At 52.6% G+C, this 22953-nt stretch overlaps 1 protein-coding gene across 1 annotated transcript; it reads right to left on the bottom strand.

Moving 5' to 3' along the window:
- Positions 1-948: 948 nt before the first annotated feature.
- LOC140216640 (uncharacterized) lies at positions 949-11190 on the bottom strand. Its single transcript, XM_072287020.1, has 6 exons — positions 11005-11190; positions 9178-9369; positions 8525-9021; positions 6556-8341; positions 5064-5672; positions 949-969 (listed from the first exon to the last, which is right to left on the bottom strand). The coding sequence occupies exons 1-6, from the start codon at positions 11188-11190 to the stop codon at positions 949-951; spliced, it is 3291 nt and encodes a 1096-aa protein (XP_072143121.1).
- Positions 11191-22953: the final 11763 nt, after the last annotated feature.

A 22953-nucleotide genomic window follows, 5' to 3' on the forward strand; every position in this document is an offset into this window, starting at 1 on the left:
TATTTCCGCAAGTGAAGACGTGCCTTTAGACGCTTTATCGCTTCGGCAACGCTCGGCCAGCAGCACGCATTCGCGCCGCCATGCGACAAACACCGCATGCCCAGATACCGGCACCAGACATAACGCCCTTTCGCGGGCCAGCCTCTCTGCAGCCGGCCTTGTTCATCCATCTCACGCTTGAGAACAGTACAATAACAGTGCAGAATCGCACCGTCACATCGTATCTTTTCATATTTCGCGGGCTTTCTTTGGAACGCGGAAGAAAGGACCACGTGAGATATGTTGTGTTGGAAACAATTTATTGAGATGTTTCCCAAGATGCTCTACCACATTGCATGTCACACTTGGGGTCTGCAGCCAATACTTAAAAAGTATATTACTTAAACCTAACTTTTCCGTTAAGGGGATAATAAAAAATACCCTGAATAACTGTAGGCCTGTGCCAACATTATGCATTCAGTTCGACTGGCGTCCGAAATACTTTTCATTTTTACAACGTTGGCTCAAATTATGTTCGACAACCTGTATGTTGTCACATAGTAGTGACGGTGAAGAAGGCAGCAAAACTGTGATTGACGCAACTAGCGTTTTATTGGGCGAATCTGTGCCCTCACACTTAAAGAACAACGATACCGGTGAACACAGTTGGCGATCGTCGAAAATCTCATTAGCGGGTGAAGCGCGTCAGCTTTTGTACATGAGCCATCGAGCGTTCCAGGGTAATCGCTGGTGCCCGCGTGTCTTCCAGAAAGTTCTACGCCGTTCGCGTCGCGCATACATGCTATGAGATTTCAGAAGATTCGGCGACAACAGACAGGGGATAGAACCATCGATAACATTCCAGAAACTTCCGATACATGCAGGCACATCCTGCGCTTAGCGATAACATTTGTTAGACGATGAAACGCGGTCATTCGATAAACAAGTGCACATATCCATACCCCCCTCTTAAAAAGCATCGTCCCGATGCTGTAAACATAAAAGAAGAACGAAATACAAAAGCACACATACTAACAAAAGTAACAAAAACGGAACAAAGTCCAAAGTAACAAAGTCCAAAGAAAGTCGCAAGCTCAGCGATGCAAAGTCCCAAAGTTTTTTAGCGCTGGTAGAATGGCTCAAGTCGCACAACTTCAGGTCGTGAGCGTGGGCGCTGTGATAATGAAATGGCGTGTGGCACGACCTCATAGTCGAGTGCGCCAGTGCGTCGGATGATCTTGTAGGGTCCGAAATAGCGGCGTAAAAGCTTCTCGCTAAGTCATCGTCACCGTATCGGAGTCCAAACGCAAAGACGGTCGCCGGGCTGGTAATCCACGTAGCTTCGTCGAAGATAGAAATAGCCGGTTGTCCGTCCTCTGCTGGTTCTTGATGAGCAGGCGGGTGAGCTATCGAGCATCATCGGCGTGCTGGAGATAGGCGGCGATATCGACATTTTCTTCGTCAGTCACGTGCAGCAACATGGCGTCGAGAGTCCTCGTAGGGCTCCTGCCGTAAAGCAGCTTGAACGGCGTGATCTGTGCTGTTTCTTCCACCACCGTGTTGTAAGCTGAGGTTACGTATGGCAGGAGCGCATCCACGTCTTGTGCTCGAATCGACGTACATTGTTCAGGCGCTCCGTAAGGCCATTCGTCTGTGGGTGGTAGGCAGTAGTCCTCCTGTGGCATGCCTGGCTCTATTGCAGAATGGCTTGGGCGAGCTGTGCTGTAAAGGCCGTTTCTCGGTCGGTGATGAGGACTTGTGGGGCACCATGTCACAGCAGGGTGCTCTCGATGAATTTCGCCACTTGGGCTGCGCTACCTTTCGGCAGAGCTTTAGTCTCAGCGAAGCGGGTGAGGTAGACCGTCGCCACGACGATCCACTTATTTCCGGATGTTGACGCCGAAAAGGGTCCCTGCAAATCCATCCTGATCTGCTGGAATGGTCAGCAAAGAGGCTTAATCGGCTGCAGTAATCGCGCTGGCCTTGTCGGTGGTTTCTTGCGTCGCTGACAGTCTTGTCATGTCTTGCCATAACGGGGGACGTCGGCGGTCAGGCGCGGCCCGTAATACCTTTCCTATATCCTTGATAGAGTCCGGTACTTACCCTTGTCCCGGTCTTCTGCGGTGTCGTCAGCGATGCTACGGTCTTCTTGACATCTTCATGACATCTTTATGAGTAGCAAAGCTGTTTCACTGCATTTTGCATAGCTTGACATCACCGCCAGCCTCAGCAATATTTTATGCACAATGCACTTTCTGCGTCTGTTACGTTGCTTGTAGGTGAATGTCTCGAGCGCGTAGAGCACCTTCGTTCTCTGTTACCGTTCCAGACGAATCTTGCCATATTGACTCCTACGAAATACGCGCCCTTTCAACGCTTGAAGAGTCATCGAGTGATATGTTCTCGATATGTTCTCGCCCAATAACCTAACCCCTGCGAAATACTCCTAGTTTGAACTTCTGAACTACCTTAGAAACTCGTTGCATGTTCCCCAACCGCAACTGGACCGAACGGCGAAAGTGCAGCACTACATTGACACCGGTTTTCACCAGCCGTTTTGTCAAAGAGCATACCGCGTCTCTTCTGAACAGCATCGCGTCCTTAATGACCAAATGGAAGATACGCCCTACACTGTGGCGTTATTCCATCATTCCACAATCCCTGTGCATCTCCTGTCATTCTCACTCGCAAGAAGGACGGGTCTGTTCGCTTTTTCGTTGACTACCATCAAATAAACAAGGGGACGCGCAAGGACATGTATCCTTTGGCGCACCTCGACGACGCCCTTGACAGCCTCGAAGGAGCAGAATTATGTTCGTCCCTACACTTGCGTTCTGGCTACTGGAAAGTCCCGATGACTGAAGCCGATCGCCTGGAAAATACATTTATTACGCATGACAGCCTATATGAATTCAACATGATGCCCTTTGGACTTTGCAACTCGAATGCCACGTTTGAACGACTCATAGATGATACGCTGCACGGCCTCAAGTGGTATATATGTAGGTATACTACCTCGACGATAGCGTGGTTTTTCTCTCCTGATTTTACTACTCTTTTACTTCGACTTATACTTGTTTTTATGTGTCTAACCAACGCTGGCCTGCAACTCGAGCCCGAAAAGTGCCCCTTCGCTGCGCAGCTACTGACCATTTTGGGCCATACCGTGTCCAACCACGGCGTTATACCCGACACTGCGAATCTTTATGCAGTCGCTGAGTTCCAGCAGCCCACGAACATCAAAGAAATTCGCTGATTTGTGGACCTTTGCTTTATTTCTGGCGCTTTGTTCGCAATCTCGCATCAATCATGCTGCCCTTTACCCAGCTCGTACGCGCTGGCACGGACCTCTCCTGCTGGTCCCCTGCATACGACATCGCGTTCGCTACGCTGCATCGTCTTCTTACCTTTTCACCTATTCTTAGCCATTTCGACCCGACAACTGCAACTCAAGCTATACAGACGCCAGCGGGGTCAGTGTTGGCGCCCTCCTCGCGTAGCGAAAACCCGGGTACTCCGGATACGTCGTCACCTATGTAAGTAGCACGCTGGCAAAATCAGAGGTCAATTAAAGCGTAACTGAACAAGAGTGCTTGTCTCTTGTATGGGCGCTTGGCAAGTTCCGCCCATAATTATACGGCCGCCCATTCGACCTAGTAACGGATCACCGCACTCTTTGCTGGCTCGCCACGTTGGAAGATCCATCTGGCCGCTTCGCGCGCTGGACTCCCCGAATCCAGGAGTATGATATTCGAGTCATATACCGTTGCGGAGGCAAGCACTCTGACGCAAACGCCCTGTGCCGTTCTCCTCTTCCTCCAGATTTGGCCTGCGGAACCACTTGCACACACTCCATGTCATCTCTCGATGTTGACTCAATTGACACTGAACAACGCCGTGACGCCTGGATCACTCCTCGTGTCACCTATCTCTCTGAATCATTGACAATCCATATATCCCGTGCTGTATTCGGTGCTTCCCTGCGTGTCAAAACCGCAAACTACCATCTTTACGTGAGTCTGGTGCCGTGCCCAACCAAACCCTTCGATCGCGTCGGCGTTGACCTCTACGGCTCACTTCCAATGACACCGGATGGCAATCGGTGGATCACAGTTGTTGTGGTCCATTTGGCGAGCTAAGTCGAAACGGCTGCTTTAGGCAATTGTACAGTGTGGGATCTAGATGCTTTCGTCCTACATCGCTTCATCCTTCGACATGGCTAACCTGGAGAACTTCTTAGTGATAGAGGTCGCTCCTTTCTCTCTCTTTTCATCGCAGCTCTCCTTTCCGAATGCCACATTACTCATCGAACGAGCAAGGCATACCACCCGCAGACTAACGGGCTCACAGAGCGGTTTACCTGCACTCTCGGTGATATGCTCGCGATGTACGCGGCATCTGATCATGGTAAATGGGACCGCGTTCTTCGTTTTTTAACGTTCGCATACAACACCGCTGCTAAAGCGCTGTGGGATGTCGTGTCTGCCGAAGGACGAATCCCAACATAAAAACGTAACCCTTCCTTATTCGACTAACGATGGCAGCGGACGGGCATACCAACGCTACGTTCGTCCCAGTAGCGGAAGGTAGAAGACCGTCTTTCTCAGCCAGGCAGCCTGTTTTTATAGCGTCGGTGACGCATACCTCGGGTGACGCGGCGGTGGCGCTATGTTTTATCGACCATGCAGTCCAGCGTGCAGCTGTGTTATGCTGGGCCAGATGATAAGAAAACGGAGGGTGCGCAGAAATATGCGCGGAGTGTGTCGCCATATCAACCCCCGGCGGAGTGGAGAGCGGCTTGTAGTGTTGTAGCGTGTAGTGACAGAAGCAGGCTGCGATGTCGGCGGTCGTTGATGGACGCCTGTGGGTGTACTGGTATTCCCTGGTTCGGTGGAATCGGTGTCGGTCGATAGAGACGCGGACGGCGTTCCGTTTAATGCGAAGGGTGAAGGTTTTGTCGTCGCGACGGAGAACTGGGTAGGGTCCGCTGTAAGGTGGCTGTAAAGGTCGGCGGACGGTGTCGTCGCGGAGGAAAGTGTGCGAGCACGTTGCCAGATCCTTGAAGACGAAGAGGGCGGTCTTACAGCGGTGAGCTGCAGGTGACGGGCGGAGGGGAGCGATGGTGCGTCGGAGCCGGGCGATGAAATCGGTGGGATCTGACGTCGCGGTGGTGGATGGCGGTGCAGCGAGAAATTCGCCTTGGAGACGGAGGGGTTCCGCGTAGACGAGCTCTGCGGGTGCAGCCTGACTGCGGGTGTAGCCTGAATGTCGGGCTTGAAGGTGGCGCGAAGACCTAGGGTGACGGCTGGGATGGCTTCAGGCCAGGTTGAGTCCGGGTGGCACATGATGGCTGATTTGAACTGTCGGTGGAAACGTTCGATCATCCCGTTGGCGCATGGGTGGTAGCTGGTGGTCCGCGAGCGTTCGAACCCGATGGTCAGCCCGAGCAGCCGGAAAAGGTGCGATTCGAACTGTCGTCCTTGGTCGGTGGTGACGCGGCGAGGGGGCTCGAAGCGGGCAATCCAGCCGGCGAAGAAGGCTGAGACGACGCCTTCCGCAGTGACTCCCTCGAGGGGCCATGCCTCAGGCCATCGAGTGTACCGATCGATGGCGGTGAGGCAGTAGCAATAGCGTCCAGCTGGAGGCAAGGGCCCTATGATATCAAGGTGGACGTGTTGAAACCGACCAGAGGTCTGGGGGAATGCGCCGAGTGGTGAAGTGACATGCCTGGTGACTTTAGCGCGCTGGCATTGAATGCAGGAGCGCGCTGTTACGTTTCGCCTACGACGCGCGGTATAGCCGGCGCGGATGCAACGGGCGCCGGGGCTTCGTTCAAAGCGGCGGGCATTTTGGCCCGTTCAGCGCTGCCGCAACCCTCCTGCCATGCGCGTCCGGGCATGTTTCAATGCCACGTGTCTTCGTGTGTGCGTGTGTGTGTGTGTGCATGTTGGTGCCCACGCTTGTCAAAGCGCGGCAGCCGGGGAGAGGAGCTCCCCAACTGTGAAGCGAGGAGGTCTGACCGGCGCCGGCCCGGCGGATGCGTCACTTCTCGTCTCAACGTGTCCGTGCGTCGCCGTCACGTGCGCCTCATCCCGAGCCGTTCCTTCTTGCCCTCGACTCCGAGAGTATAAGAGCAGCTGCCCCCGGACGCCAAGAGAGAGGCTCCGATTTCTTCCGTCGAGTAACGTAGTCTCCCGTCTCTCCACTTCGGTCGACCTGACCGGCCGCTCTTTTGCGATGCTATAATAAACAAGTTGTTCTGTTAGCAGTCGACTCATCTTTTGCCAGGACCTTCGGATGCTTCCAGCTGTGTCCCAGGCCGCCAGGCCAACGCTATCCTTGGGGCTTGCGACCCAGATGCAACAGCGCCCAGGTGCGGCAATCCCGCTGCATGGAGGGCCAGACATAGCGGTCAGCCACGAGGCGTGCAGAGGCGCGTATGCTGGGATGGCTGAGATTATGTAACTGGTTAAAGAGGCCACGGCGATGGGAAAGGGGCACGTAAGGTCTGCTTCGTGCTGTTCATATGTCGCAGTAGGTAGTCTTTGTCGATTCAGGTATGGGGACTTGCTGCACCTGTAGCGAGGACGCGCCCTTAAGAAGCTCCTGCAGTTCAGCGTCCGTAGTCTGAGCCTCGGCGAGGACATCAGCTGTTATCTGCGAAGGGCTAATAGCTGCCACACGTGAAAGCGCGTCGGCGACCACGTTGTCCTTCCCGCTGACATGTTGGATGTCGGTGGTAAACTGGGCGATGAACGAGAGCTGGTTCTGCTGGACCGGTGGGAGTTTGTCGCGGTGCTGAGAGAAGGCGTAGGTCAGAGGTTTATGGTCGGTGTAGATAGTGCAGTGTTGTGCTTCGAAAATGTGGCGAAAGTGCTGAACTGCTTCGTATATCGCCAGGAGTTCTATGTAGTAAGCTGGCGAACTCGACGGCGCAGGGGTCGTGGTTTCGTCGGTGGGACTGGCCGCAGAAGGGGTCGTTTTGCGAGCTGAGAGTTTCTCGGAGAAGAACGCCAAGGGTTGCCAGGTGTTGTCTACGTGCTGCATAAGGGCGGCGCCTACGGCGATGCTAGAGGCGTCCGTGAAGAGCCCCAAGGTAGCGTCCAACACAGGATGGGAGAGAAGTGTGGTGGTGCAAAGATCAGCTTTGCATTTTTCGAAAAGTTCCATTAAAGCCGCTGTCCACGTGACGGGTTGGTTTCCTCGTAGACCAGCCAAGGCATCATGGAGGGGAGCCTGGTAGTCGGCTGCGTGTGGCAAGAAACGCCTGTAAAAGTTCAGCATGCCGAGGAAACGGCGAAGGTCTTGAGCGGTGGTTGGTTGAGTGTAATTTTGCATGTCTGAGATGCGCTGAGGTAAGGGTCGAGTTCCCTCTGATGAGACTTCATGGCCGAGGAATTTTACGACTGAAGCGCCGAGCGTGCTCTTTGGGACATTGACGAGTAAGCCGTGGTCATCGAGGCATTGGAAAAGTAGACGAAGGTGCCTTTGGTGTTCGTCTGTGTTGCGGGAAAAGACCAATATGTCGTCAAGATAGACGAAGCAGAAGTCGAGGCCGCGGACGACTTCGTCGAAGAAGCGTTCGAAGGTTTGTCCAGCGTTCCTCAGGCCAAAGCTCATGAAGGGAAACTCGAACAAGCCGAAAGGAGTAATAATTGCAGTTTTCGGGACGTCGTCCGGATTGACGGGTATCTGCGTGTAGGCCTTGACCAAGTCTAGCACGGAAAAAACGTGGCAGCCGCAAATGCAATGGGCGAAGTCCTGTATGTGGTGAACGGGATACCTGTCCGGAATTGTGCGGGCGTTGAGGGCACGGTAGTCCCCACAGGGCCGCCAGCCTTCGGTCTTCTTAGGCACGAGGTGAAGTGGCGAGGCCCATGGGCCGTCGGAGGGGCGGGCGATGCCCTCCCGGAGCATGGCTTCGAACTCTGCTTTGGCTATGCGCATGCGGTCCCGGGCAAGGCGACGGGCGCGACAGAAAACGGGAGGGCCTGGGGTGGTCCTGATGTAGTGCAAGGTGGTGTGCTGCACGTCGCGTGGCAACCCGCTGGGGCGCGTCAAACCGGGAAATTCGGCGAGGATGGCGTGGTACGGTGAATTATGTTCGACACTGAGTACTTTGATGCTTCGCTGGTGGGTAGTCGTTCGCTGTCCTGGTGCAGAATGTCCCGTTGTTGCGTCGGTGAGACGGTCGTGGCGGCAGTCCGGAAGGAGGTTGTAGTGCGCCAAAAAGTCTGAGCCGATGATTGGCTCTGTGACGTCGGCGATGACAAAATTCCAATGAAGGTCATGGCGTAGGTTTTTAAGCTGGACGTGCAGGTGGAGCGAGCCGTAAGTTTTGATAGTGGACCGGTTTGCCGCGCTGAGCTCGAAAGACGTAGAAGGACGGGGACCTTGAAGGTGGGCTCGCGGGTAGCAGCAAATGTCGGAACCGCTGTCGACAAGGAACCGCTGCTTTGTAATTTGGTCGGCAGCTCGCAGCCGTGGCTACGAGCTGCCGTTGGCGTTTCCCTGTTTTCTAGCGGAGCAGGGTGGTCGACATTGCCGTGCTCTGTCCCCGAAGCGTCTATGGTAGTAACACCGGTCGTCGTCACCAGGCTGCTGCGACGGGGTAGTGTTCTGGCCACGGCTTTGCGAGTGGCGCGTCGGCAAGTGTTGATCCAGGCGTCGTTGAATGGAGCTGAGCTGTCGGTTGATATCGTCGATACGCCACGCAAGCTCTATGGTGTTCAGCGGTGCGGTGACAGCCTGGACGGTGGGTGACAACGGCGGCAAAGAGACGTCGATGACGGAATCAGCGATTCTGGCGAGTTGGTCGAGAGGTAGCGTAAGCTGAGCCTGCAGAATTGCCTGGACGTGCGGTGGAAGTCGTTGAAGCCAAAGTGCTCGCAGTAAGGAATCCTGGACTTCCATGTTGCCCGCGAGAGCACGCATGTGGCGGAGGAGCTGCGAAGGCTTGCGCTCGGCAAGTTCTGCGGACTGAAGTTGTCGCACCTTCTGGTCTTCCGAGAGTGACAGGTGGCGAATGAGTTCCTTCTTGAGCTGTTCGTAAAGGTTGGCCGTTGGTGGGTTGGCAAGAATATCCCGGACCTCGCTGGCGTAGCGGGAATCGCGGTGGGCGACGACATAATTGTAGCGGGTCCGGTCTTGTGTGATGTGCGCGAGGGAGAACTGGGCCTCGACTTAGGCGAAACATACCTCGGGCGAGTCGGCCCGAAACGGCGGAAGCTTGACAGCGACACGCCAGACGCCGTGCGGGGCAGCGTGCGGGATGCCATCTGCCGGGGTTCTGACGTCCTCGCCGGAGCCGGTAGGAAGCTGCTGCACGGAACCATCGGGTTGGTCGTGCCGTTCCTGAAGCTGTTGCTCTTGCTTCTGGATCACCTCTTGCTGCGCGTGAAGCTGTCTGTTGAGAAGTTTCAGCTTGTAGCAAGTATGTGACGCCCCCTCGGACATAATCTTGGTTAGCCCGCCAAGCTCGGTGGCCTGCTAAAGCTCGGCAGGCAACATTGGTCGCCGAGCCACAATAAACACCGACGAGCACGGCAGCTCGCCGGTCAGTAATCTTTCAGCACCACCACGCTGAGAAGCCCTCCCTTGTTCACGACCCGGGGTGGATCGTGACACTGGCGACGAGGATGGGATCCTCGTGACTCTAGCGACGAAGCTGGCGACGAGTACCTAGGGAGCGTCGCACGCCGCCGCGAGTGGCGAAACACCGCCCCCCGTTGCTGTCGCCATGCCGCTGTACGGAAGGCTCGAGCCGTTCGAGGGAGATGGGTCCGCCTGGCAAATTTACGAGGAGCAAGTCCACGTGTTCTTCCGGGCAAACGACACACCCGAGGCCAAACAGCGGGACATTTTCCTGGCCAGCTGCGGGACCCGCGTCTTCAGCCTCTTGCTCGACCTTCTGAAGCCAGCCACGCCGCACGTTAAGACGCTGGGTGAGCTGCTTGCCATACTGCGCTCGCATTTTAACCCAGCACCGTCCGCGCTAATGGAGCGTTTCCGTTTCAACAACCGGAGCCCCCGGGAAGGAGAGACCCTCGGGCAATTCGTTGCTGCGCTACGAGGGTTAGCGAGTGCCTGCGCCTTCGGGGACCAACTGGACTCGCTGCTCCGGGACCGTTTCGTTTGCGGAATCAACAACCCCGCCATGCAGACGCGACTCCTGGAGCTTCCCGACCCGTCGCTGGACGACGCCGTGAAGGCAGCGCTGGCAATGGAAGCTGCCGCCAAGGACGCCGGCGAGATTTCCCGTGCGACTGGCTCACCGTCGGCGGAAGCGGCGGTCAACAAATTCGCGACAAAGGGCAGTACCTGCGGTCGCTGTGGTGGTGCCCACTCCCCTTCACAGTGCCAGTTCTCTCAAGCACAATGCTTTACGTGCGGGAAAACTGGGCACCTGGCACGTGTATGCCGAAGTGGGAGGACGAACAGCAAGCAGCAGCCGGATTCAAGGGCGTCTTGTTCGTCCATGGCGATGCGTTCTTGTTCGTTGTCCGGGTCACCAGATGTGGGATGTCGTGTCTGCCGAAGGACGAATCCAAACATAAAAACGTAACCCTTCTTTATTCGACTAACGATGGCAGCGGACGGGCATACCAACGCTACGTTCGTCCCAGTAGCGGAAGGTAGAAGGCCTGCTTTCTCACCCAGGCAGCCTGTTTTTATAGCCACCGTCGGTGACACATACCTCGGGTGACGTGGCGGTGGCGCTGTTTTATGGAACATGCAGTCCAGCGTGCAGCTGTGTTATGCTGGGCCAGATGATAAGAAAATGGAGGGTGCGCAGAAATATGCGCGGAGTGTGTCGCCACAGCACTATGGAATTTTCGCCTTCCTTCCTCCTCTATGGACGCTAGCCTTCGCACACAATTGACACTCTCCATCCATACCGTCATGACGCTTCCGAGTGCTTACATGTGTACGAAGCAGCCCGACAAGCTGAAAATTGCCGCCAGCTTGCGCGCACCTTTACATTGCAAGAACAACTGCGGTAGAAGGATAGCCGCGCCAACTCACTTCCAAATGCCACCTATGCCCCAGGTTCTCTTGTATGGCTGGCTGTTCCTTGCCAAACTCCTGGCTTTTGCTCGAACCACCTGCGAGAGCACCAAACCCGTAACCTCCTCCACCCCACGCCCACAGGGTGGAGTCGTGACGCCACAGAAAATCTCGGAACAGCAGGCGCGGCGGCACACCTATCATGTCCTCTGCTCAGTGCGTACGTTCTGCTGCGATGGGAAGACCGAAGTCTGGAAGAAGGAGAGAGGAAGGAAGGGGAGCGCCGTACTGTCAAGCGAGAAGCGACGCATCGCCACCGAGCTGATCGGGAACACCGCGCCGAAGCTGCCGCTTAGAATAGGGGACGCCGAGTCGAGGATCCCTAGTTTCAGCCCTGGGAACGCGAGAGTCGGCGCCTGAACGTTCGAAGTCGCCGAGAAAGCGATCCCGGCCTGCGACTGCTCGAAAACTTCCAGCGTCAAGCCCGCTGAGACATGGGGCGTGCGAACGGCCGATTCCAACGCGAATTTCTGGGCACGGAGTTTGGGCACAGCTGTCGCATCCATGACCGACTTTGGTTCGACGTGAACTTGTCTACCATGAACCTTGTGCGCAACTTTCAACAGCGGAGTTTGTCCTTACAAGTGGTTCGCGAAGCCTCCCCCGATGCTACCGACCACAACGAGATGAAGGTGTGTAAGTCTTGCCGTGACTCGCTTCTCAAAGGCAAGTTACCGCTATTTAGCTCTACGAATGGCTTTGAATACCCACCTCGCTTAAACGACGTGGGAGAACGGATGGCTGCTCCACGCATACCGCTTATGAACATTCGTCGCTTAACGGATGGAGCCGGGTATACGGCATTCACGGCCAAGTGATCAATGTGCTAATCAATGTGCAACAGTGTGTGAAAAGGGTGCCACACACTGTTCCCGACGTTGCAGCAATTCACGTAAAAGCTAGGTGATCACAAGCTGCGCTGTCGACTCCAGCTTTGCACCACCAGTGCAAGGTGCGCACGTTATTGCCATGTATATATATATATATATATATATATATATATATATATATATATATATATATATAGTTACGTAGTTACGTATCGACTTATTACTTATTACGCATTTACTTATTTGGTCAGACGTCCTTAACACTTTCGACCGGTGGACCAGCCTTCGTCAGAGACCAGCAGCATCAGAGTATGTTTTCGGCTGGTCCACCAGCCGAAAACGTTAAATACATCGTCCAAAACGTTCGGCGTCTCTTTCCTGCACATGTTACGTCGGGTTCTGCGTGCTGAACTTTGAAGAAACCGCCTACACACACACACACACACACACACACACACACACACACACACACACACATATATATATATATATATATACATATATATATATATATATACATATATATATATATATATATATATATATATATATATATATATATATATATATATATATATATATATATATATTTATATATATATAAACATGTGACAGCCGCTGCGACTGCGCTTGCCATTGCTGCCGCAGCGCCGCTTACACGGTGGTAGGGAGGCAAGGCCCCTATTTTTCTTGAGCTCGCCAGACCGGTTGGTCACGTGGGTCGGCAGGCTGAAACCCCTCCGGGCGACGTGTTCGCCGATAGATTGACAGACGGTGCAAGTCCGTCAAGGTCTTCGGCAGCGAGGTACAAGCAGCTCGATGCTTCTTGAGATCGGGATCTCGGCGAGCACACCGCAGATAAGCTTCGTGTAACCTGTTTTCAGAACTTTCCGCCAGATTCTTCTTTTTTAATCGCACTTCATCTTTCATTTACGTATTCATCGCGTGTTCATTTCTAAATGTTCCCTTACTGTAGTGTTTGCCGCGTTTAAAGTCGCGTGTATTTTTTATTTGCGCCGCGTCCTTTTTTTGATTATTTCGCGAGTGTTAGAAATTCCCACGTTGTGGGCTTTGTGACGCGCGTCAGAGTTGGTGTTGTATGTGACCCACACGGTCTCCGCGACGCTTTACAACATCTGCTTTGAGTTTGCGTATCCTTTTTTCCATGATGTCTCTGGCCTGACTTTATTTTATTAAATTCACCATGTGTTGTTACGTCATCTCCCGTCTCATGCCCCTCACCCCGGTCGATCAGGCGGGTACCTTATTGCTGTTCAGCAGTCGAACCATCCTTAAAAGCACGCGAGGTGGGTTTGTTGTCGCCACATGCATTCCGTTACGGAGAGGGCGAATGTATTACAACCAATCTTTGATATATATATATATTTATATATATAGACGCCTTTCCGTCTGATGTTTTTCGAAATGGCCCCTCACGCTTTCTCGCCGTTCCTACTCGTAGCGTCCTTGAACGAGCGCCAATGAACATCTTATCAGTATATATATATATATATATATATATATATATATATATATATATATATATATATATATATATATATATTGTACTGAAGGCACTGGGCAGTGGGCATGGTGCTGGTGTGCTGGTGCCAGAGAAGACGACGAGAAGTGCTTGCTTCCCCGTTACGATGTAGCGCCGACCTATGGAAGCCTATCGCTACAACCTATAACTAGTGACCCTTCTGCTAGGCGAACACACCCGTTGCATTTGGTGGAGATGCTGGGTTTCTCTTCGACATCCTGGAACTCCGCAGCCGCACGCTACCACCAGCTGCTCCAATGGATGAACCGGGACCGTCCCAGGCTGCTGCTCCCGTGCCCCCCGCCATCGTCTGTTCTGGCGTCATCCGGCAGCGCGATCCGGCTATATTTAGCGGCTCGCCGAATATGACCGTGTAAGCGTTTATAACAAGTGGAACAACCGCGCCAAGCTCACAAATGTCGTCTTTTACTTGACTGACGTGGCAAACCTATGGTTCCGCAATCATGAAGCCGATTTTACCACCTGGTCGGCTTTCACGGCAACGTTGGCAGAAGTCTTCGGCCGTCCCGCCGTTCGCCGGCTTCGCGCCGAGCAGCGCTTGCGTGGTCGAGCTCAACTCCAGGAGGAGACCTTCACTAGTTATATTGAAGACGTGCTCTCGCTATGCAAGCGCGTCAACTCATCTATGGACGAAGCTGACAAGATCAAGCACGTCATGAAAGGCATCGATGACTAAGCCTTCCAGATGCTCGTCGCGGAGAGTCCGCGGACGATTGCCGAGGTCGTACAGCTCTGTCAGCAGTACGACGAGCTGCGCAAGCAGCGTGCATCAACTCGCGCTGCTCAGCAGGACACCACGGATCTATCTTTGTTGGATTTCGGCCGCGAAGCTGCCGACATCTCTGCTTTAATGCCGGAGATAAAGCAGTTCATCCGTCAGGAAGTGGCACGCCAACTATCTCTGGCGAACAGCACACCCGAGCCGTCGACAACCTTGGCTCCCTCGCTTCGCCACGTCATTCAGACCCAAGTCGCCGCGGCGCTGCCATCTGCCCCTCCTCCGCAGCCTCCAGCTGGACCGCTAACTTACGCTGACGTTGTCGCCCGGCCTTACGCTCCTCCGGCTCCTGATGCCTACCGGGCCACTGGCACCTTCCATGTGCCGCCGCCACCTTCACGCCCGATGGTCATCCCTTACTGGGCCGCTGGAGCCCCTGTCGTCACCCCGTGGCATACACCTGACAACCGGCCAATATGCTATTTCTGCCATTTTCCGCGCCACGTAGCACGATTCTGCCGCCGTCGCTGCCCCCGTTTACCTGACAGTGGGGGCGCGTCAAGCTACTGGCCTGCTCGACTTCCGCGTCAGGACCCACCTAGCCTTCCTCCGGACTCATCTTACAGTCGCCTCCCTTTCGATGCACGCTGGTCACCTTCCCCACGTCGCCGATCCATTTCCCCGATGGTTCGCCGACCCAGCCCAGCCCGAGAGGGAAACTAACAGTCGCAGTTCCAGAGGCAGACAGACAGACAGACAAATAACTTTATTAATGGTCCTGAGGAACCGGCGTTAGGGTACCTCCCTTTTCAGGGAGTCCCCGTAGCCGTCGCGGGCCGCACCCACGACGTTTACGTTTACGTCGAACATTTCAAGGCCTCATTCTAACCCGGCGAACGAAATTGAACTGTCCATAGACGGCGTCACCGTACACGCACTTATCGATACCGGAGCCACCGTTTCTATTATTAATGATAAGCTTTGCCGCAATTTGAACAAAGGTACCATTCCCCTTAGCTCTCTTTCTCTGCGTACGGCAACCTCGCATCGCATTCAGCCTTCAGCGTCCTGCACAGCCCGGGTTGTCATTCAAATCGTTATGTATGTTATAGAATTTGTCGTCCCACCTCGTTCCTCACACGACGTTATTTTTGGATGGAATTTCCTATCTGTGAATCAAGCTCTTATCGACTGCGCTCGTGCCGAACTTACGTTATCAGTGCCGTGCTTCGACCCTGACGACCATTCTTCTCCTAAAGTTGTTGCCACCTCTGACATCGATATCGCACCTTTCTCCGCCGCTCTGGTTCCTGTGTCATGTAACTATGCTGCGAACTCATCTGTTCTATTTACACCGTCGGCCACTTGTGCGCACCGCCGGAACTTTCTGCTTCCGTTTGCTGTCGTCACTTTTTGCTACGGTTCAGCTGCCCTTTACGTGTGCAATCCGTCCACCTGCCCATCATCCCTACTCCGCGGCGAGTGCCTGGGTACCGCTGAAGCTTTCGATAGCGTTCTCCCGGCCACCATGTTTGGTGATACGGCATCACTTCCGATTTGTTCCGTCACTAATCCCGCCGCGACTGATGCCCCTGTAGACGCCTTCGCTCGTGCCGTCGACGCAGAACTCACACCTGCGCAGCAAACAGAAATCATCAAACTCCTCCAACGTTTTTGTACCTCATTTGACATTTACCAACCATCCTTGGGTCGAGCGTCCGCAGTCGTTCACCGTATTGACACCGGTCAACAAACACCATTGCGCCAGCGTACGTATCGTGTGTCGGCTGCTGAACGCCGTATCATCGACCAGCACGTTGACGACATGCTGGAGCGTGGCATCATCCAGCCCTCTAACAGTCCCTGGGCATCTCCGGTTGTCCTTGTTAAAAAAACAAGATGGCTCCATTCGGTTCTGCGTCGACTATCGCCGCCTTAACCGAATAACGCGCAAAGATGTCTATCCTCTGCCGCGCATCGACGATGCCTTGGACTGTCTGCAGGGAGCGGAATTCTTTTCGTCGCTGGATTTGCGCTCCGGGTACTGGCAAGTGCCAATGGCAGAGAACGATCGTCAAAAGACAGCCTTCGTAACGCCTGATGGGCTATATGAATTTACTGTCATGCCGTTCGGCCTCTGCAACGCGCCTGCTACTTTCGAGCGAATGATGGACGCCATTCTTCGAGGGCTGAAGTGGAAAACGTGCCTCTGTTATTTAGATGATATTATGGTTTTTTCCACCGACCTTGCGTCGCACCTCAACCGCCTCAAGCAAGTACTTGCGTGCCTCTCCACTGCAGGACTGCAACTAAATTTGAAGAAATACCACTTCGGCGCTCGTACGCTTACTATTCTCGGCCATGTAGTTTCAAAAGACGGTATTCTTCCGGACCCCACAAAACTTAGCGCCGTATCCGAGTTCCCTAAACCAACCACCATGAAAGAGCTTCGCAGCTTCACCGGCCTGTGCTCATATTTCCGACGCTTTGTCCGTAACTTTGCCTCTATCATTGCCCCCTTGACGCAGCTTCTCACCAGCAGTTCTGACCTATCAGCCTGGTCCTTGGCGTGCCACGACGCATCCCAAGAACTACGACGCGTTCTCACCTCGCCTCCAGTACTGCGACACTTCGATCCGTCTGCTCCAACTGCGATCCATACGGACGCTAGTGGTGTCGGGCTCGGCGCTGTTCTTGCACAACGCAAGGATGGCTTCGAAGTACTCGTTTACTGAGGAGGAATGTCTGGCCATCATTTGGGCTATCGGCAAATTTCGTCCTTATGTGTACGGGCGTCCATTTGACATCGTGACCGACCATCATGCCCTATGCTGGTTATCTTCACTAAAAGATCCAGCTGGTCGGCTTCCCCGTTGGGCATTGCGCCTACAAGAGTACGACATCCGCGTTGTTTATCGCTCAGGCCGAAAGCATTCAGACGTAGACGCTCTATCCCGGTCACCCCTGCCCTCTGGTCCTGTCCACTCGTCTATTTCTACCTGCGGTGCCTTCGCCCTCAACATTTCCGACATGCCATCAGAGCAGCGCAAAGACCCATGGATCTCTTCGCTTATTGACTTCCTGTCCCGCCGGTCGCCAGCACCGATCTCTCGTACGCTTCGTCGCCAAGCCACGCACTTCATCATTCGGGATAACCTGCTGTACCGCCGCAACTACAATTCCAGCGGCCGTAAGTGGTTGCTTTTTATACCCCGACACCTCCGCTCCGATATCTGCGCCACTTTCCACGACGACCCACGATGCGGCCACGCTGGTGTATTAAAGACATACTGTCGCCTCCAGCTTCGGCACTACTGGCGCGGTATGTACCGTTTCGTTCGCCAGTGTGTCCGGTCATGCCACATATGCGAACGACGCAAGACGCCACCTCAACATGCCACCGGCCCCTTGCAACCTTTACGATGCCCCGCGCGCGCGTTCGACCGCGTCGGCATTGACCTATATGGTCCGCTTCCCAACACTCCAAGCGGCAACCGCTGGGTTATTGTTGCTATCGACCACCTCACGCGGTACGCTGAAACTTCAGCCCTAGCATCTGCCACAGCAAAAGACGTCGCCAGTTTTATCCTTCAAAATCTGATTTTACGCCATGGAGCACCTCGAGAATTACTGAGCGACCGCGGTCGCGTTTTCCTCTCTGACGTCCTTTCAGCATTGCTAAAGGAGTGTCGCATCATTCACCGCACAACCACAGCATATCATCCTCAAACTAATGGGATGACCGAACGTTTCAACCGCACCCTTGGTGACATGATGGCCATGTATGCTTCATCTGACCACTAGAATTGGGATCGCATTCTACCTTTCGTCACCTACGCTTACAATACCGCCACGCAAAGCACCACTGGGTTCTTCCCTTTCTTTCTCCTTTACGGACACGAACCTTCATGCACTATGGACACGATTCTACCTTACCGGCCAGATGCTTCGGAGTGGACGACTGTTTCTAGAGCGGCTGCTTACGCCGAAGAATGTCGCCAGCTCGCTCGTTCGTTCACATCCCAGGACCAGTGGCGCCAAAAGCTTCGCCACGATTCATCCACTACGGCTACGTGCTTTGCGCCTGGCTCGCTGGTCTGCTTGTGGGTGCCCTCTACTCCTCCAGGCCTTTCCTCCAAGTTGCTCTCCAAGTGCCACGGTCCTTATCGGGTACTGAAACAAACATCCGCGGTCAACTACCTCATCGAGCGACTCGAAACGCCTTCCGACCAGCGTCGTCGGGGCCAGGAAATCTTCCACGTCTCCCGGCTCAAGCAGTGCCATGACCCCCCTGTGTTCTCCTGTCCTTAAGAGGAAGCTTTAGCTCGAGTGCTCCTATCTAAATACATGTAAAAGGAGAATTAGTTTTTCTCGGCAACCACTGCACCAAATTTAACGAGGTTTGTTGCATTTAAAAGACAAACTTAAAATCTAGTGACTGTTGGTTTCGAATTTTCGAGTTAGGTCGTCAATCTTTTATTAAAAATTGGTAAAAATCGAAAATTTTCAGAAAACGAAACTATCAAGTTTACAACTCTGTAACTCAACCACTAAAAATGATAATACAATTCTGTGAATTGCATCTAGTAGTACATCTAAAGCGGACAAAATTGATATGTTACACATGAACATAAAAAAATTTAATCACAGGGAAATACAACTTTTGCAAGACCGTTGTAACCAACGTAACAAATTCACGTAAGATGTAAAATGACATATTGAATTTGTCCGCTTTGAATGATTTATTGGATGCCGTTTACAGAACCGCGATATCAGTTCTTGATGCAGAGCTATGAATTTGTAAACTTCGTGCTTCTATTTTTTTCAAATGGTGAAATATTTGAAAATCGTTTTAAGAAAATTCAAGCCCTAAATCGAAGTTCCGCTTCCAACAGTCACTAGAATTTAACTTTCTCTTTCAAATGCAACACATTTCATCAAAATCGGCCCAGGAGTTATCGCATAAAAACGTTTTTGCGTTTTACATGTATTTGAATAGGCCGCGTCGGAGTTGGGCACGAGCTAAAGCTTCCTCTTAAGTCGCCAGGATGGCTACTCTTTCGGTGGGGAGTGATTGTACTGAAGGCACTGGGCAGTGGGCATGGTGCTGGTGTGCTGGTGCAAGAGAAGACGACGAGAAGTGCTTGCTTCCCCCTTACGATATAGCGCCGACCTGTTGAAGCCTAGCGCTACAACCTATAACTAGTGACACTTCTGCTAGGCGAACACCCCCGTTGCAATATATGTATATATATATACATATATGTATATATAAATATATATATATATATATATATATATATATATATATATATATATATATATATATATATATGCACTGCTGAGAGCATCGCACGTGTAATGCGAAGACATAGGATTGTTCCGCATCTGCGGCAAGTTGTTTTTCATCCATCCACTTTCATTGTCATTAATTTATCATTTTCTTTAATTCAATTAGTAAGTACAAGTAATTTCCCCCAGGTTGTTCTCGGTGTCTTTGTTGGCTTCTGATGATAGTGTTACGAATGAAGAACGGATTTATTTATAGTGAACGAGGTAGAGAGGCCATGGGGCGGTTCGAAAGAGCCGATCACTCCGAAAATACTCGAGCTGCTTTCTCTTCCACGCTCCTCCGTTGCGGCGTCACATTTTCCTCCGGGGCAGACGAATCTCACCGAGCGAGTCAGAGTGCACGTTGAATGTACGGCTTCAATCTTGCGACGTGCAGGACTTGCGTCTTGCGTGAATGGCGGTTATCAGCCGTCGCTTTAGCGATGACATAGCTCACTTCACTCAAGCGTTTGAGAACGACGAACGGGTCAGAATTGTTGGAGAGAAGCTTTTGGCAGTCCCCTTTTCCGAACCGGTGTCCACAGCCACACGGTGGCGTATCTGACGGGCAGATGTTGTTCGTCGTAGCGAGTCTTAGCATGGACATGCGACGATAGGGTTCTGAGCCCGGCAAGTCGACGTGCTTCTTTGACACGATAGTATATCTTCGCGAAAAAAGCGTAGTCGTTAGATGAGGAAGAAAGTATGGTGTCGAGAAAACATTGAGGATGGCGAGCATACAGGAGAAATAAAGGTGCGTATCCTGTGACTTCATGCTTGGCTGTTTTGAAAGCATACGTGATGAGAGGTAATATGGCTTCCCAGGTTTTATGATCCGCTGAGACATACATGGAAATCATGTTGACGAGGGCACGATTGGTGCGCTCAGTTAGGCCGTTAGTTTGCGGATGGTAAGGCGTGGAATGACGATATCGAGTTCCACAAAGGCGTAGCAACTCTTGTACGAAGTCAGCGGTGAACTGCCAGCCACGATCACTTATCACCGCACTAGGAGCTCCGTGGCGGAGGATAACCGAATGCAGAAGAAAGCCCGAAACATCGGATGCTGTAGCTGAGACAAGTGCCATTGTTTCAGTATAACGTGTTAAATAATCCACGCACACGATTACCCAGCGGCAGCCAGTGGAAAACTTGGGGAAGAGACCCAGTAACTATATACCCACTTTCTCAAAAGGTGCAGTCGGCGGTCTGACCCGTTGCTGAGTTCGTGCAGGAGCTGTAGTCGGTTGTTTGTGGTGTTGACAGGAATCACAGCTGGCGACATACTGGTTGGTCATTTTCCACGATTGAGGTCAATGGAAACGTTGTCGGAGGTGGTGGAGCGTTCGAACGAATCCAAGATAACCGAATGTAAGGTCGTCGTGCATGGCCCGAAGTACACCTAGGCGTAGGCATTTTGGGACGGTGAGCAGCAGTGGAGCAACGTTGTTTGAATAAGTCCTGTGGTAAATCAGACCGTCACGAACCGAAAATGGCGTAGCCCATTCAGTTCTGTGGGTCGCATGAATAATCGGCTTTAGTGAAGGGTCTCACTGTTCGTTCTTGAAGACGGCAAAGTGAGGAAAGTCCGATGAGATGAGTTAACTAGTCGTCGAAATCGTCATCATCTGTAGTGCCCTCGCTCTGAGAGGGAAGACGATATAAGCAATCGGCATCTGTGTGGCACCGAACGCTGTCATAAGCCACAGAAAAGTCATATTCTTGATGACGTAAGGCCCACCGAGCCAACCGCACGACTGGGTCACGCAGTCCAACGAGCCAGCAGAGACAATGATGGTCGGTGACAATATTGAAATGGCAGCCATACAAATAAGATCTGAAGTTGGGGATGGCGAAAACAACAGCAAGAAATTCCACTTCCGTGACTGTATAATTTCTCTCTGCTTTCCACAAAGTACGAATTGCGTAAGCAACGACGTGTTGGCGTCCGTCATGAAACTCGACAAGCACAGCACCAATGCGCACACCACTTGCACCCGCATGTAGTTCTGTGAACGCCTGCGGATCGAAATGGTGAATTGGCCCAGATGTCAGCAAAAACTTCAGTTGCTGGAAAGCAGTCTCGCACTGAGCGGGCCATATGCAGGGAGTGTCCTTGCGGAGAAGGTCAGTCAGTGGGCAAGCAAGCAGGGCGAAGTCTTTAATAAACCTGCGAAAATAAGAACAAAGGCCCAGGGAACCTCTGAGGTCTGTCACTGTCTTTGGCTGCTTAAAGTTGCGAACAGCAGAAATCTTTTGGGGATCTCGCCGTAGACCGTCCTTGTCTACGAGATATCCCAGCACAAGGGCTTGACGCTCACCGAAACGACACTTCTTATAGTTTAAAATGAGGGGATCCTGTTGGATGCAGCCCAAAACAGCGCCGAGCCGCTGGTTGTGCTCATGAAATGTTCGGTCGAAAATAATCACGTCATCTAAATAACACATACAAATTTCCCATTTGAGACCACGGAGGATGGAGTCCATAAATCGCTCGAAGGTTGCTGGGGCATTACATAAACCAAAATGCATGACATAGGCCAAAAGGCATGACTTTAAACTCAGAGTCCGTCAGGCCTAACAAAAGCGGTCTTTTCTCTGTCAGACGGGTGCGTCGGTATCTGCCAGTACCCGGACCAGAGGTCAATCGACGAAAAGTACGATGCGGAGTGAAGACAGTCAACAGTATCGTCAATGCGTGTTAAGGGATATACGTCTTTATGACGGCATTGAGGCGGTGGTACTCGACAAAAAATCCCCACGAGTTTTCCATCTTTTTTACTGGTATAACAGGAGCTGCCCAAGGACTGCAAGACTCCTGATTAACGCCTTTCTGCAGGATGTCGTCGACCTGTTGGGCGATCACTTTTCTTTCCGTGGGAGATACGCGATAGGGTTTCTGACGTATCGGAGTCGCTTGCCCTGTGTTGATGCGCTGGAGCATGCGGGATTCTGGCAATATCCGAGAACACTCCCGTTGAGCAAAATCACATACTGACGTGTGGCAGGCAAGCTCTTGTTGGCGTAGGTCCTGCTCGGAAGAAGATAACGACTTGTTTATCATACGTCGCAAGTGATCCGAATGGTCACTTGCGACAAATGGGCAATGGTCGACTGATGTTTGAAGACGCTGGAACTGTCCGTGCATGAATTGTGGCTTGCTCCTGAAATGTTGCCAATTTAAGTCCAACTGGCGAGGTAACAGACTCCGTTGAAGCCTTCACTGTCCACAGGAAACTGTGGATGGCTTGAACAATAGATCGAGGGATCAACACATTCTTCTTAATCGCATTGTTATGATCTGGCTCGAAAAGAGCGCTGCATGATCCCCTCCGCACACGGTAAGGAGTCGCGGGAAAAAACATGGCTGTCCGACCAGGCAGTAACACATCTTCAGACAGCGAAAACACGTCGGCTTGATCGGTCTGCAAATCGTCAAGTATGGCGATTGGCAACGTGTTCCT

This window comes from Dermacentor andersoni, chromosome 3 (genome assembly GCF_023375885.2).
Source record: "Dermacentor andersoni chromosome 3, qqDerAnde1_hic_scaffold, whole genome shotgun sequence".
Taxonomy (NCBI): domain Eukaryota; kingdom Metazoa; phylum Arthropoda; class Arachnida; order Ixodida; family Ixodidae; genus Dermacentor; species Dermacentor andersoni.